This window comes from Cupressus sempervirens, chromosome 3, assembly GCF_028749045.1.
Source record: "Cupressus sempervirens isolate cs-2001-9-10 chromosome 3, ASM2874904v1, whole genome shotgun sequence".
NCBI classification, from domain to species: Eukaryota; Viridiplantae; Streptophyta; class Pinopsida; order Cupressales; family Cupressaceae; genus Cupressus; species Cupressus sempervirens.
Window position 1 is genome coordinate 163,367,549 of NC_143120.1, and position 16,916 is coordinate 163,384,464.

General features: G+C 35.8%; 1 protein-coding gene across 2 annotated transcripts in view; it reads right to left on the reverse strand.

Moving 5' to 3' along the window:
- The window catches only part of LOC149565277 (uncharacterized), a 240,966-nt gene that overhangs the window by 16,408 nt on the left and 207,642 nt on the right, over positions 1-16,916 (reverse strand). Inside the window, exons 9-10 of one of the 2 annotated variants that reach the window (XM_089818818.1) lie at positions 8,146-8,189; positions 7,903-8,020 (exon numbers count right to left, since the gene is read on the reverse strand). In XM_089818818.1, the coding sequence (XP_089674944.1) occupies positions 7,903-8,020; positions 8,146-8,189 (162 nt within the window). Of the gene's footprint in view, positions 1-7,902; positions 8,021-8,112; positions 8,190-16,916 lie in introns of both variants that reach the window. The other variant, XM_089818817.1, reaches the window with a different exon arrangement.

Below are 16,916 nucleotides of genomic sequence, written 5' to 3' on the forward strand. Positions count from 1 at the left end.
TTTAGCAGGTTCTTGCAGTTGGCTAGGTCAGTGCACCATCGCACCCTCGTGAGCTAACAATGGGATTTGAGGGTCTCAGTTGTGTGGTTATAGGCTTTCCAGCAACCTATGGTGTGTTTTGGCTCCATTTGAGGGACCTACTATTTCTAGTAAGTCAATCTGTTGGTTCCGATGAACTTAGTTGAGTTAAAGTTGGTTCTAATGAGCTCAATTGAGTTCCTTTTTGAACTCCTACTTTTCTTTTTTTCTCCTCTCTAAAATAAACTCCTCTCTTTTATATCTTAATTTTAAAGAGTCGTGTCCATTTGTTAAATATCTCTCGACTTTTCATTAGATTTAATTAATTTATATTATTCTATGTTATATTATTTAATTACCTACTTATTTGTGTTTATTATTTATTATTAGATTCTATTTAGAAAGTTAACATACTTTCTACAATATTATATCTTGCATTTAATTTTATTTATTTATTTATTCATTGTAATATTATTATATTTTTATTTAAAATAATAAATATTATTATATTGATAATATAATTAAAAAATTTATTTCTTATTTTTATAATTTAGTATTAGTTTGAATTTAACTTTATTTTCATTACTTATTTAACAACATTGTATTATCTAATTATTATTAAAATTCTATCTTAAAACAGGGACATGACAAGAGCGCCATCCTTGTTTTGCATATAATATATTTGGAGATTCGGCAATAAATTGTTACATCTTTGTGTTGACGTGTGCTTCTTTGTCTAACTATTATTTAGTGTATTCAATGGATTATATCTTCCCCTCAACAACTCCAGCTCACTCCCTTCAACACATTCCCCAAATAGTACCATGGCATCAAAATTTCCCTCGAGCACTTTCCCTCCAGTACGTTCCCTTAGGTCTTTTCACTTAGGACTTTCCCTCAGGTGTTTCCCTAAAGCACTTTCCCTTGGATGCTCTCCCTCAGTTACTTTCCCTCAAGCACTTTCCCTTGGATACTCTCCCTCGGATACTTACCCTTGAGTACTTTCCCTCAAGTGTTTCCCTCAAGACTTCCCTTGGTTGCTTTCCTTTGGGTGCTTCCCTCCCTCGGGTACTTTCCCTTGGGTGCGTCCTTCAAGTACTTTCCCTCAAGTGTTTCCCTCGCGTACTTCCCCTCAGGACTTTCCCTTGGATGCTTTCCCTTGGGTGCTTCTCTCCCTCAGGTGCTTTCCCCTATGTAAATTTTGAAAGATATTGCAAATGTATTAGCACTGCCTTTTATGGTATGTGTGTTCCAATTACAACTCCTCATCTTTATATTAAGCATAAGATATGAAGAGACATGTCTATTTGTTAACTTGATAGTTTATATAATAATGAACTATAGTCATATATATGTATATGTATGTGTATATATATATCATAACTTATATCTCACATATATAAATTATATCACATGATTATATATATTGTTAGGTTTATTTGATTGAAGCTACTAAACATCAACACTCCCTCTTACCTAGCGAGGATAAACATAGGACATATATTACACCATCAAGGAAATCTTTGATCAAAAGACTTCCATTATATGATATCATATAAGCATTGGCCTATCAGAATATCAATATATGATATTCACCAAATACTCTTTTGATATCATATTAGCTAACATGAGTTTTGGCCTATTAAAACATCGATCAAATGATATTCATCAAGTACTTAAGTATTGGCCTATCAAAACGTCAACAACATGATATTTACCAAGTGCTCAATGCGGTAATGGCCTATCAGACTATCAAGGCAAGATATTCACCAAATACCTATCATATATCTATACAAACAACTTATAGACAATCAATTTAATGATATCTAACAATTAGTTGCTGATTTACAAGATAAAGCCTTTCACGATCTATTTCAACATTTACACAAAATGTATATCATGATTTAAGTTATTGTAAGATCGTCATCTTCCAATAACTTCTACAAATACAACTGATAATCATTTGGAAGTCGTCACTTCCTCATGATGTACATAGGGGTCAGACCTATACACACATTACATCAAAAGTTCGGATGAAAGTCACCAAAGATACTATCATGTGGTGTTGTTATGACATCCACCATGAACCACATCAAAGAATAAGGTTTTCACTTCAAACTTGTCTCTCACAGACAAGAATGCATTACAAGGGATTGCACTTGGAACTCCTCCATGAAGAAACACTAACTTTTGAGCTCCTTGTCAAGGTCACCAATTAAGTGCCAAAACTAGTCTGATATTAAATTTTCATCCTTCTTACCTTCCGGCAAAAACACGTGACATGCTTCCCTAGTTCAACAAGTATCGTGATAGCATAAGGCCTTCCAACCTACATACATGAAACTTTATCCCATGAATCATAGTGCTTTAACTGCTATAATTTCTGATCATTGGAGAATCAATCTCGACATGGTCTACTCCCTCTTGATTAATATGACAGATTCTTGAAAGTCGACTGAAACATATCCTCTATCTGCACCCTCTCTTAGTCCACAGTTGCTTCTAATAAAATGTTAGGCTCCTTCATAATCAATCATCAAATATATCTTGTTTTAAGTCCCTTATTATCTGACATGATTCATATGTGTCTAAAGGTGTTAGATCCAAGACCACTTTGGAGTTACTATCATAAGATCGAGTCCGAAAGAAAATAGTTATATGACCATCTTGATATTTGAGCAAAACCTCATTGCAGTTTGCTCCCTCTACATCCTTTGTATGAATCATCAATAACTAGAACTTGACACACTTTGCATCCAAAATATCCAACCTCTTTCCTCCAACACGCCTTCGCAAATGTTACCTCTGGTAATTTCTGTTGTGCCCAATCTCTCACAACATAGATATACGTTCTAAAGATTCGCGGCTCATAATTCATAGTATAGATGCTTCTTGGTTATTGTTACTTTCAATCACAGTCATTCCACGAGATAAAGTTCCCATGGGTAGATGCCAAAGTCTAAATGCATAAGCAATGACTCTTATCAAATAAAAGACCACTTGCAACTGGCTTCTTGTAATGTTCGGCAATGAAAGTCAAATATAAATATAGCCACGACATTAGCATGTACTAATATTATATTTTTAAAAAATTTTTTAATTCAATATCTTTTATGAGTAGTTGATTGATCGGTACAAACAAAAAAATCAATGGTCTACCCTCGGCTGTAATCTCCCTCTACAAAGAAACTACAATACTATGCATTCATGACATCCGTCAAATATTAATCACTTATTATATCATGCTCCATAGCCAATTGCAAATTAGCAACAGAGTTGGAGTGAATAAAATATGCTGAGATATTCTTTAATGTGTAGGGATGCTATTGAAGGGCCTAATATGTCTTTCTTCTTCAACATGAACTATAAGATCAACCCATAGACTATTATAGGTGCGGAGATGATTGTTATTGTGAGTGTTTCCATAGGGGTTATGGTGCGCTCCATATGGGAGCTGCAATTTGCGGATCTAGGTTTGTTATTAATCATGGTATGTACCGTATATTCTCTTTGTATGAAGACGATAATTTAAAATCACTACTTAATATCCATATACTTGAATGTGGCTGATATTTTATGTCCTTATGATATTTATATTCTTATTTGTGCAACCCGATTGATGATGCTCCACAACTCCATCTTCTCGATATGTCAATGGATATCTTTTGGAAGTTATCTTACACTTCCCTAAAACTATTCCTTTTGAGTACGCAAATATGGCGGTGTTGTTCCTAGTTTCTCTATTGAAGCATGCAACCTCAAGGATTCCCATCATTAGTCCTCAATGGTGTTACTTCAACGATCAACTAACATCTTTTTCTCTATTCTAGATTGTGACTCAATCATGACAATAAGGAATCGATAGTATCTACTATCAGCAGATTTATCTTGTATGAATGAATAGGAAGAATTGCTGCTGATATACTCTACAACTCGATAAGAGGTGGAAATGTTTTATGTGCCTTCAGTATTTAATCAAGCATTTGATTGTCCTTCATGGTTATATCAGTTGCTCCGTCCTCCAAGTAATAGGCAAGTTACAGATACTGCATATTGAAGAATGGATGTCCCCTTCCATACGATACCTTTATTTACGTTACTCCTTTAGGTACTCCCAAATAGAGATTTTTTAAATTTAAACTTCACAATCAATAAGACCGATGAATATATAAGCACCAATAAATTTGTTTAAAAAAACATTTTGCTATAGTCTTTATCGCAGGTCATGATGACCCAAACGCGTATCTGTTCATGGTCCTCCATGTCCTTTGTTTTAGAACTCCTCTTAATAGATCATATACAGCTTGCAGGCATTATTCCATGTTGGTAGATACCTCTTTTCTCTGTAACTCCCAACATTAGTCCTTTATATCACAAGTATCGTTGGATTTTTGAGACATATCAAATAAGTGATCATATGATGGCAGATTTTGTCAAGCTGAGAACTGTTGTTGTAACAAAAATTACAATTTCAGGTTGCTCTATCAGAAAGCACTCCTATACTGGTGTAATGTACCGTCAATTCTTTGTAGATGCCCCTCTCCATTATATACGAAAATGATGTCTGATCCGAGAAAGAAAACCCTGTGATCTCTATGACAAACATAGTCCTTCTCTACTAAAATAACTTAAAGTTCTCTACGCAGTTGCCCAAATCTATCGCCTTCGATGTCCATATCAGCACACAAGCTCTGTTCGCATTTACTTATTTTCTTTTATTTCTTATGAAAAGGGAAATGTGTTGGCAGAATTATGGAATAACTTCACAAAAGAAATATCACAGAAAGCAATAAATGATTGTCATGGTCATACTACCATCAGTTCCTTCTTAGGTGTCTTCCTGATCAATATGCAAAGTAATTAGACAAGATTAAGATTTTACATCACTCAAATATTAATCACTTATTATCTCATGCTCCATAGCCAATTGCAAATTAGCAACAGAGTTGGAGTGAATAAAATATGCTGAGATATTCTTTAATGTGTAGAGATGTTATTGAAGGGCCTGATATGTCTTTCTTCTTCAACATGAACTATAAGATCAACCCATAGACTATTATACGTGCAGAGATGATTGTTATTGTGAGTGTTGCCATGGGGGTTATGGTGCGCTCCATATGGGAGCTGCAATTTGCGGATCTAGGTTTGCTATTAATCATGGTATGTACCGTATATTCTCTTTGTATGAAGACGATAATTTAAAATCACTACTTAATACCCATATACTTGAATGTGGCTGATATTTTATGTCCTTATGATATTATATATTCTTACTTGTGCAACCCAATCGATGATGCTCCACAACTCCATCTTCTCGATATGTCAATGGATATCTTTTGGAAGTTATCTTTCACTTGCCTAAAACTATTCCTTTTGAGTACGCAAATATGGTGATGTTGTTCCTAGTTTCTCTATTGAAGTATGCAACCTCAAGGATCCCATCATTAGTCCTCAATGGTGTTCCTTCAACGATCAACTAACATCTCTTTCTCTATTCTAGAGTGCAACTCAATCATGACAATAAGAAATCGATAGCATCCACTATCAACAGATTTATCTCGTATGAATGAATAGGAAGAATTGCTGCCGATATTCTCTACTACTCAATAAGAGGTGGAAATGTTTGATGTGCCTTCAGTATTTAATCAAGCATTTGATTGTCCTTCATGGTTGTATCAGTTGCTCCGTCCTCCAAGTAATAGACAAGTTACAGATACTGCATATTGAAGAATGGATGTCCCATTCCATATGATACCTTTAATTACATTACTCCTTTAGGTACTCCCAAATAGAGATTTTTTTAATTTAAACTTCACAATCAATAAGACCGATGAATATATAACCACCGATAAATTTGTTTAAAAAAACATTTTGTTATAGTCTTTATCGCAGGTCATGATGAACCAAATGCACATTTGTTCATGGTCCTCCATGTCCTCTGTTTTAGAACTCCTCTTAATAGATCATATACAGCTTGCAGGCATTATTCCATGTTGGTAGATACCTCTTTTCTCTGTAACTCCCAACATTAGTCCTTTATATCACGGGTATCGTTGGATATTTCAGACATCAAATAAGTGATTATATGATGGCAGATTTTGTCAAGCTGAGAACTGTTGTAACAAAAATTACAATTTCAGGTTGCTCTATCAGGAAGCACTCCTATACTGGTGTAATCTACCGTCAATTCTTTGTAGATGCCCCTCTCCATTGTATATGAAAATGATATCTGATCCAAGAAAGAAAACCCTGTGATCTCTATGACAAACATAGTCCTTCTCTACTAAAATAACTTAAAGTTCTCTACGCAGTTGCCCAAATCTATTGCCTTCGATGACCATATCAGCACACAAGCTCTGTTCGCATTTACTTATTTTCCTTTATTTCTTACGAAAAGGAAAATGTGTTGGCAGAATTATGGAATAACTTCACAAAAGAAATATTACAGAAAGCAATAAATGATTGTCATGGTCATACTACCATCAGTTCCTTCTTAGGTGTCTTCCTGATCAATATGCAAAGCACTTAGGCAAGATTAAGATTTTATGATTACATATCGCAGGCACAGAATATTTCGGCTCTGATACCATGTTAATTTTGAAAGATGTTGCAAATGTATTGGCACTGCCTTTTTATGGTATTTGTGTTCCAAAGACAATTATTTCTCATCTTTATATTAAGCATAAGATATGAAGAGACATGTCTGTTTGTTAACTTGATCATTTATATTATAATGAATTATATTCTCGTATATATGTATATATATATTTCTCTCATAACTTATATCTCACACATATAAATTATATTACATTATTTTATATATTGTTAGGTTTATCTGGTTGAAGCTACTAAACATCAACACTCTGGTACTTTCTCACTCAGGTATTTCCTACGAGTGTATTCTCTCGAGAAAACTCGGGTGTGTCATTGGGGAAAATTACATTACTCATTGTATCGTTAATGTATTGTTGAAATTATCATTTATGAATCGACCAACAGTATTTGTCATATATTTTTTTGAATTTTGACCTCTCCTAATGCTCACATACCCTTTTTATTTAACTCACAATCATAATCCCATCACTTAGTAGCTATGGAAAAAACTCAAGATACACATGAATGTTTCTTTAATCTATGAAAAGTTAAAAAAAAAGTTTACTAAGGAGAATAAATGTGTAAATAATTGTCCAATGTTTCCATAAGAAAATGTCTATCAAAGAAAATATTATTTCTAGAGGCCCCTAACTATCTTGAAATTTTACTTTGAATGCTAAAAAAGCATTTTAGTCTCACATTATCAATCAACTAGTTAATGTTCCTATAAAAGTGTACCCTCTTAACTCTGCAAACATCATGTTTGACATTGGATGGTACTAAATGAGAAAATGATTGTAACACATAAGAAGTCACATTTCAGCAAAAGTCATTTCAACCTTCTTGTACACTTTACAATTGATTTAGATAAAATTGCCTTGCTACCTAGATTTTGAAAGTGAAGTTAATAAAAGTTAATTTTAATTTTGTTACATGATATTAGTAAGGTGTGTGCAAGTAATACATCCTCTTAAATGAAATATTTGCATGACAATTATAAATTTATAATAGTTTTGAAGGTGTGTAATGCTATTAAGAACATATAGAATTTACAATGTAGGAGTCCCCATCCATTTCTATATACATTTAATTGAACATCTAACCATGCATATGAAAAGATATTTATGCTAATGTCCAAAGCAAAGATTCAATAAGAAAACATGAAATCGTCATTTACTACAATATGCTTACTTTTATATGCACAATTCCCAAAATTAAATTAAATTTTATTAAAATATAACAGGGTATCAAGAAGTCATTATTCACATTTCAAATTATGTCCAAAAATACCTTGCCATATTCTTGATTGCCTCCCAAAACGATTTAGTTTTATTCTCTTGTTCTTCAGGGACTTCACATTCTGTACTCCTTTTTCTGTCCTGCTTTTGCTTAGCTGATTCATCTCCAGCTGGAAAATATCAGAAAAAGTTTGAATCAATTACTACGAGTCATATAAAGTATCATTTATTTAATAATTTACGCGTACTCAGCTGTTCCTACCTTTTGAAAACCTTGGAAAGGACTCGTTCATACCATGGAGATGCACCAGTTCCTCAACTAGTTTGTGTTCCACAGCACTACATGTAAAGAAGTTGAAAAGCAAAGCATCATTTAAATGATCAAATATCACAAAAACAAACATAATAAAGAAGGATCAAGCTTGTAATGATAATATATTCCAAGTAGAACATCAACATTTTACCAAAAAGTAATGTCCTAGATATCTACAAGGTATTTAGAGTAATATCATACGTTAATATTTTATTTCCTTCTGAAACTGACTCGTTTTGTACTTAAAAGACTTATTATCAAATCTCAATGTTTTCTAAACTTAATTTGATATGGGTACAATTGATTGTTAGGAGGAACCTGTAAGACTTAAAAAAAAACATATAGACACTCTATCTTAGGCTACTTTATCATAGAACTATTGGATTGAATCATCAAGGTGTTGTGTGGGAAATATCTGCCCTCCAGTATTCACTGTCCATATTTCTGACAACAAAATTATTCTTGAATAAAACAATCATATAAGCCTTGACACTAGGGGATGACCCCACAGCATGACAGCAATGTCACGAACCTCACAAGTGTGAGATCTTCGGTTTGAGTGTGGCCTGCCCCTTTGTCTTGCTGATGTCCTTGTGTATGGTGTTAATGCCTACATTGAAACTTTGGGAGCTGCTACTACCGCTCGTGTTTGCGTGGTGTTTGGCACTCATTGAATGTGCGGCTGTTGTGCTCACATGATAGACGTTGCCACTAAGTGGAGATGATGGGGTGAAGAATGTGCTTGAGTGATAAGGTGTCGTGTATGCTCGATGTGGTGCCTACACTCGACGGCCATGCTGGACAGACCTTTCGAGGGTCACTGTCTGCTGTTCAGGAGTCATAAGGTGATGCAATGGCATTCCTGGTGTGAGTCATAAGGAGTCAAAGCATCTTCAAAATCTTCTGGTCAATATGTTTGATGCTCGCAACTACTGCTAGGTTCTGCACATCGATTGATAAGGGGTATAGTTGGAGAGATAAGGTGAGTGTGTTTGGAGTGATATGGGGTGGTGATTGGAAGGTTCAGAGAGATAAGGTGTGGAGGGATAAGGTAGAATGGAGTGATAAAGACAAAGAGTGACAAGGAGCTACAGAGATAAGGAGGCTGAGTGACTAGGAGTTGGAGATAAGGAGCTGGAGAGACAAGGAGAACGGAGTGGTAAGGAGCTAGAGAGATAAGGACATAGGAAGAAAAGTATGGAGAACAAAGATTGACTGTAATAGGAAACATATCTTAAGCTGGATATTGAAAGGTTTGTAATGTATTACGATGGGGATCAGGCCCCCAGATGTGACCACACTGCTTCAAAGCTCCAATCAAAAGTGATTACCAACCAAAAAAGAAAAAGAAAATATAAACCTTGACACTTCATAATTCACCACGAGTGTCAATAAAGAACATCTAAAGTAATTCAAAGTAATTCACATTGAGTATCAATACAGCACATAGAAGTCTCTCATAAGCAGTGTTATTAGGAGGCTTATGTCCTCGAAGATGGAGACGCGTCTCAATGACTTTGTGTCTCTAGAGACCTCAAAAAAGGATGGAGACTTCATGAAAAAGTATCTTGGAGTCTCCAAGTCTGAATCGAAAAAGTGAAGTCTCCCCGAAGTCTCCTAATAAAAAAGTAAATGTAAATTATAATATTAAATTATTTTATGTATTTCGGCCCTCATTTTTAATGCAAAAATTAAAACAAATGACAATTTTGATGATTTAATCATTTTAATATTTTATTTAATAACTTCAAAATTATTAGAAACAAGCTTAATTATTTTTTTAATTCCAAAATGCAATGTTCCCGTCATTTTATAAATAAAGTCTTGAAACCTTTGTTATGGGCCGATTGATTTAGCATATCATGGACCCATTTTTATCTAATTGTTTCGATAGGTGTTTGTCGTGCCTCTTGTCGGCACTTAGTTTCTCCCTTGACAAGGTATTTATGTGCGTGAGGTTGAGTTGTTTAGGTACGTGATTTGGATTATTCTCTAAGTGAGAGATCTTCCCTACTTGGCTAATCCGATTTCAGTTGGATTTAACCCTCACCCTATTCCGCTTTGTATTCTTGGCTTGGATATGGCAAATCAGTGCATTATTCTTGTTGCAAGTATCATTGCTTTCTAGAATATATATATATATATATATATATATATAGATTCAGATAGTTCATCTACGCTATGTGTTTGTAATTGATCAGCTATGTTATCATCGAAGGAAGCACAATCCCTCGGGCCAACCTCCTCTATTCATTCTTCCTACGTGCATATAACCCTCCAACACTCATCATTTTGCATGGCCTGACACTACCCTTCGACGTTCATCATTCCCTATAGACTTGCACTTTCCATAAGACTACTTGCATTGCCCACTGTACAACCCATAGTTTGTACACCAATCACCTTAATCACTTCCTGACTACCCCGTAAGACCATCAGGCTAATCCCTTACCATACAAGCCTATCTCACCATAAGGACCTCTCCTCCAAGGTGTCGTACGCAACACTCCCCCTCCATATGGACTACAGTAACAGTTGTACTAACCAGTTTGCCTCCGTACTATTTGTATCATCCAATATTGGATAAAGCTTTATTGAATACAACCTGACATTGGACTTGTTTCATGAACCCATTATTGAATAAAGCTTAAAACACAACATCATCAAATAGATGCCAATTTGATTATAGACCTCAATCACATAAGTACAAATGCAAATTGTAGCTAAAGGAAATAACAAACTTAGATATATAAAATTATAAATACTTTCAAGTGTACATAAAGCTCATGGAATATGATATCCATGACATCAAATGTCTCAAACATATGTGAAAACAAAAACAAGCCTATGGTTGAACCTTAGCCTCAAAGGAGCCTGCATCCCTCCCAGAAAGGTGTGTAAGGTAGGTCCTGGATGACTAAACAGCCATACACTGTGCCTACCAAGCACTGCTCTAACCAACATTGGTTGTGCCTATGCCTATGAGGCACCAGTTTGACCAATATCAATATTTCATGTGTATGTGCCTGATGGTGCTCTATCCTCCTTTGCCATGGCAACAACCCCAGCCTCTTTGTCCGCCTAGTCAATCCACTCAAGGTCCTCATTGGTAAAGACAACATTAGTAGACTTAGCAATCCACTCGAATTCTGGATCAGCCTCCTCTAGCGTGACAGAGCTTCAATCACTATGCAAAATTTGTCTCATTCTACAACGAATGTTATTATGAACAAATACTCGATCATTCAACCTCTCCATGAGCAATCTATTGTGCCTTTTGAGTGACTGTGCTCAAACATGCTCCAATTGAGCTCACAATCCAAAGTGTTGCATGACTACCTCAATATGCAAATTCACCCAAACATTTGTCACCATCTCTATGAAATGAGAAGAAAAAAAAATCAGTCTCGTTTCAAATTTTCAGGCTAGATTATAAAGTCCAACTATGTACTTAACATATATTTCTACCTAGATGCAATTTTTTGCAAGCAGCTTTGCACATTTGGCTTCTAGAAATTCCCCATTGCATTATTATATGCCTCTATCTCGTGCAGTGTAGTTTAGGTAAATACATTCATTGTACTACTTAATATATCTCACTAAGAGCCTCCTCATCTGCCTTGTCATGGTGAAAATTGTATACTGGATTGACGTAACGAGTGGCCATATGGATGAGACTGTGAATTTGGAGGAATCTCGCCTATCAATTATCGCCAAAATGAACTATGCTTATGCTCATCTCCTCCATATACAAATCTAATGAAAAATATGCATCTAAAATAAAAGTAAATACTAAATATTAAACTATCATACTAATACATAATGTAGATTCTAGAATTTATAAAAACGATTATCTTTACAATCTCTGCACAAGGAGTCATAAAACTTGCCACATTAGAAATGCAAGTAGTGAGGTATATTTTATGGGGAGTCTGTACTACTTCAGATTTGTGCAAGATTTGTATGTTGTGCAAAGATTGTTTGCCCCTAAGTTTGAGGATTGGCAAAATGATTGGGTTAGTATAGAAGACATACCGGAACCTTCTATGGATCTAACCACAGGTAACACTTCGGCACAAGTGTTCGGTGTTATATTGCAACTTATGTTATTAGTTCTATTGATGGTATTGGCATTCTATTGGTTCAGTAAGGATAGGGGCATCACTTGTTTGTTATGGGATCCCAATGGAGGTTTTTGTATGATGCCGGATTGCTTGAGGACAAGCAATCTTGGAGAGGGAGTATTGTAATGTGCCCGTTTTGGCAAGTCTACACAGTTGATGGAGTTAGCTCATCATAGCGACCCTTGTGAGCTGACAAGGCGTTTTGGGGGTCTCAGTTGTGGATTTACAATTTTTAGTAAGTCTATTTTTGGTAGTTATTGTTGGCAGTGCTTTGCGTGGCTTGGCAGTTGGTCATCACCTACAGTAAATAAGTTTAATAATTGCATGAGCTCTTATTTATTAATTATTAAGTTGCCTCATTATAATAATATTTATATTATTATAATAATGACTTTAAGAGTTATTTCTAAAAAGTGCTTTGAAAAGTTTCAAGTGTTGAGTTCTTTTGAGAAACTTCCACAATTTCTGAAGTGGATTTTTTTAGGAAACTTTGGCCAACGAAAGATTAAATGAGAGCTCATTTCATTGAGAAATGCATGCTTCGATAATTTATTTTCTTTTGTCGCCTTTGTGGCCTTTTGAGTCTAAAGTTTGTGCCCTTGCTAAAGTATAAGGGTTTATAGCTGACAACTACAATATAAATTCACAGCTGAGGTATTGTGAATTAATTCTGAAATTGTGAATTCGTTCCCACTGCTGAAGTATAGTGGATTGAATCTGAAAATTGGAGCTTCCTCATACAGTGTTCACTGTGGCTGAGGACTATTTTGTTCATTGGAGGATCTAGAGCAGTGTAACAGGGAGTTCACCTTTCCAAGGCAGACTGCCTCTGGACTCGAACTCTGCCGAGTCCTGGCAGAGTCCAATTGGGCTCGGCGAGTCCATGGACTCGCCAGACTCGGCGAGTCCCGATGCTAGGACTCTCACCAACGGGTGAGATGGAAAAGGCCAAAAAAAGTTTTAAAAACATAAAAATGCTTTGTTTAATAGGACTTTTTTGGTTTGTATAACATGTTATTGACCTAAAAAGGTCTTTCCACCATTTTCTTGTGCTCACAAGAGAGAGGAAAGAGTTAGAGAAGAATATTGGGGTTTTGAGAGAGAAATCAACAAACCGGTTTGCTCTCCCGTATTGATTGCTAATGGTTTGTGCATCTTTCTAGCTTGCATTAAAGCATTGAGAGGAGCTTAAGGGAGCATTTGGAGGAGGTTTCTACAAACTTGCATTTCCATTGCTTGTGCAAATTTGAAGAGGTAAGCTACAAGTTGTTGTTGCATTTCTTTGTGTTGTTTTATACTATGTTTTAAACTTTTACATTCGTATTTTTTTAGTATTTTTACTTCTCATTTTATTTAAATTTGTTTGGTCTCTACTCTCTACTACTAGTCTACTATTTTTTAACTTCTCATTTTGTTTACATTCATATTGCAGCAGGCTGGCAGCGAACAGTAACTTGTTGAAATTTGATATAATGTCTCAACAACAAGGTGAGGGAAGTGGAAATAAGCCTCCATTTAACCCTAATGCAGACCCAAGTGCAATAGCAAGGGATAGGGCTTGGAAACATGCCATCCCGGGGCACAAAAAGGGAGTTGTTACATGTTGGTATTGTGGTGTGGTATATAATGGGGGAGAAATAAATAGATTGAAGTATCACCTAACACATATACCTAGACGTGATGCTAAAAAATGCAAAGATGTACCCCAAGATGTTATGCGAGACATCCAAACTCTTCTAGAGGAAAAAATGGAGCAAAAAGAATTGAAAAAGAAGCAACATGAAGAAATGCCACAACTAGCCGGAGCCCAACAGGGGTCTTCTAGTTTTCACTCTCCATTATCCACTACTCCACCTATGGATACCACTGCTTCTACGAGTGTGAGCATTGGGCCTCGCATTCGTAAGAAAAAATCGACACTTGATTCTATGTTTGCTCCACGCACGGCTCTAGGTTCACAGCCATCGCTTGAGGGCATGGGTTGGAACAAGGATAAATATGATTATGCAAAATTGGCACTTGGAGACTTCTTCATCTACAACAACATTTCATTCAATGTAGCAAGGTAATTATTTATATAAATTTAAATTTAAGTCTTCTCTTGCTTTCAAAGTTGCAACTTTCAGCTTTCAATAATATGTTTATTTTGTTTATTTTAATTTGTATTTTGTTTTCAAATTTATTTATAATATACTAATTTGTTTAACTTTAAATTTTATTCTATTTGTTTTAGGTCCCCTTATTGGCAAATTGGAATCGATGCTGTTGCTATTTGTGGTCCGGGGTTCAAAGCCCGTAGTGCTAAAGAGCTAGGAGGCCCTATTTTGAACCAAAGGGTGGTTGATGTACAAGTTGAAATCACGGAGCAACGTGAGGTGTGGAAGAAAAAAGGTTACACCATCATGACTGATGGTTGGACTGATAGAAGGAGTAGAACACTCCTCAACTTTCTTGTTTTTTCATCAGGTAAACTGTAATTGTACTTAGAGTCTTAGACATTAAAAATTTAGAAGTAGAACTTGTACTTAAGTGATTAAGTTTATAAATTTTGAATTTATAAATTATGATTCATCATTAATCATTATACTAATTTGTTTCTTTTTCTTTAGGTGCCACGGTTTTTTTGAAATCCATTGATGCCTCGGAAAAAAAAAAGAATGTTGAATATCTTTGTAGGATAATGGATGAAGTGATAAAGGATGTAGGTGAGGAGAATGTGGTGCAAATAGTTACTGATAATGCAGCAAATTATGTTGCTGCAGGAAAGCTTCTTATGGAGAGACACCCTCACCTATTTTGGACCCCTTGTGCCGCTCATTGCATTGACCTCATGTTAGAGGATCTTGGTAAACTCCCTTGGATCAAAACAGTTATAGAGCAAGGAAGGAGTGTATGCAAATTCATATATAATCATACATGGGTCCTCAACCTCATGAGGAAACACAATGAGCAAAGGGAGTTATCTCGTCCAGGGGTCACTAGATTTGCAACCAACTTCCTCGCATTGAAATCCTTGCTTGATTCAAACGGAGGTTTGAGACGTATGTTTGTTAGTGAGGAGTGGCTTGCATCCTCATATGCAAAGACCACTGCAGAGATTGCTGCAGCTGATCATATTTTTGACGAGCCCTCTTTTTGGACACCTATTGCTGATATTGTGACGGTAATTTTCTTTTTTGTCCTCATTTCAACTTTATTTTGTTTATGAAATTATGTTATAAATTATTGTTCATTTTTTAAAGAAAAAACTTAAAGCTGATTATTTCTTTTCCAACTTTCATAATGATTGCAGTTTGTAAAGCCGCTTATTGTTCTCCTACGAACAGCTGATGGAGAGAAGCCCTCAATGGGCTACATTTATGAGGGCATGGATAGGGTGAAGGAGGCCATTCACACTTTTTTTGCAAGGAATCGAGATAGGTATGGGCCTATATGGGATGTCATTAATAGACGATGGCACAATCTACTTCACAGGCCTATACATGCAGCGGCCTACTTCCTTAATCCAGCATACCAGTTCAGCCCACATTTCAAGGCTGATGATGAGGTGTGGAGCAGCCTCTACGATGTTATAGAGAGAATGTCACCTACTTCAGCAGTTAGCACAGATATAGTCCGTGAGATTGAGCTATTTAACAAAGCTCAAGGGGATTTATTTGCACGAAAGTTGTGCAAAAGAAATAGGACAGCATTGATGCCTGGTAAACACTAAAAATCTTTGATTCTACATCCTAATTTCTAATAGTAATTCTATTACCATCTTAATTTGATAAATTCAAAGTTATTGATATGATTCAAAAATTTCTTGTTTCAGATGCATGGTGGGAGATGTTTGGCACAAAGGTGCCAAATTTACAAAGGATTGCGATTCGCATCTTGAGCCAGCCATCTAGTGCGTCAGGATGCAAACGTAATTGGAGTCTTTTTAAGCATATACACTCAAAGAAGCGCAATAGGTTGGCAGTGCAAAAATTAAATGATCTTGTCTTTGTTCACTACAACCTTCGCCTTCGCCATAGACAGATCCTTGGCACCGATACAACTCTGATTGTATTAGAGAATGTTGATCCTCATGCAGAGTGGAACACAGAGGTGGATGATCCTATCTTCAGTGATGAAGATGTGGAGTGGGTAGATCAGGTGGATCGAGAGGCTGAGGCAGTAGCGATGGCAGTTGAGGAGGCTAGAGCACGAGGAGATAGAGTGGACCCTGAGGCTAGGAGTGATGGATCCCAGGCTGATGACGAGGATTATGTGCGTGAGGAGGATGATGATGATGAGGATGAGGAGGAGGTTCAGGGTCAGCCTCAGACACAGGTAGAGAGGATGGCTCTAGAGTCTTCCATGACTTATTTTAGGCGCACTCGTAGGAGGACATAGAGGATGGCTCTAGTTATTTTGATATATGTTTTGAACCTTTGAATTTGATACCATGGATTTTGTAATCCATGAATGTTGTAGACATTTGAGTCTTTGATATTGGAGAGACACTATGTTTATTACTTTATAGTTTATAACTTTATATTGTGATTATTCAGTTTTTTTCCTTCAAAAATTTACTTTTATACTTATGTGATCTATTCCAAATTGTGTATGTGTATTAAGTAGGTTCTATTTATATCAATTATT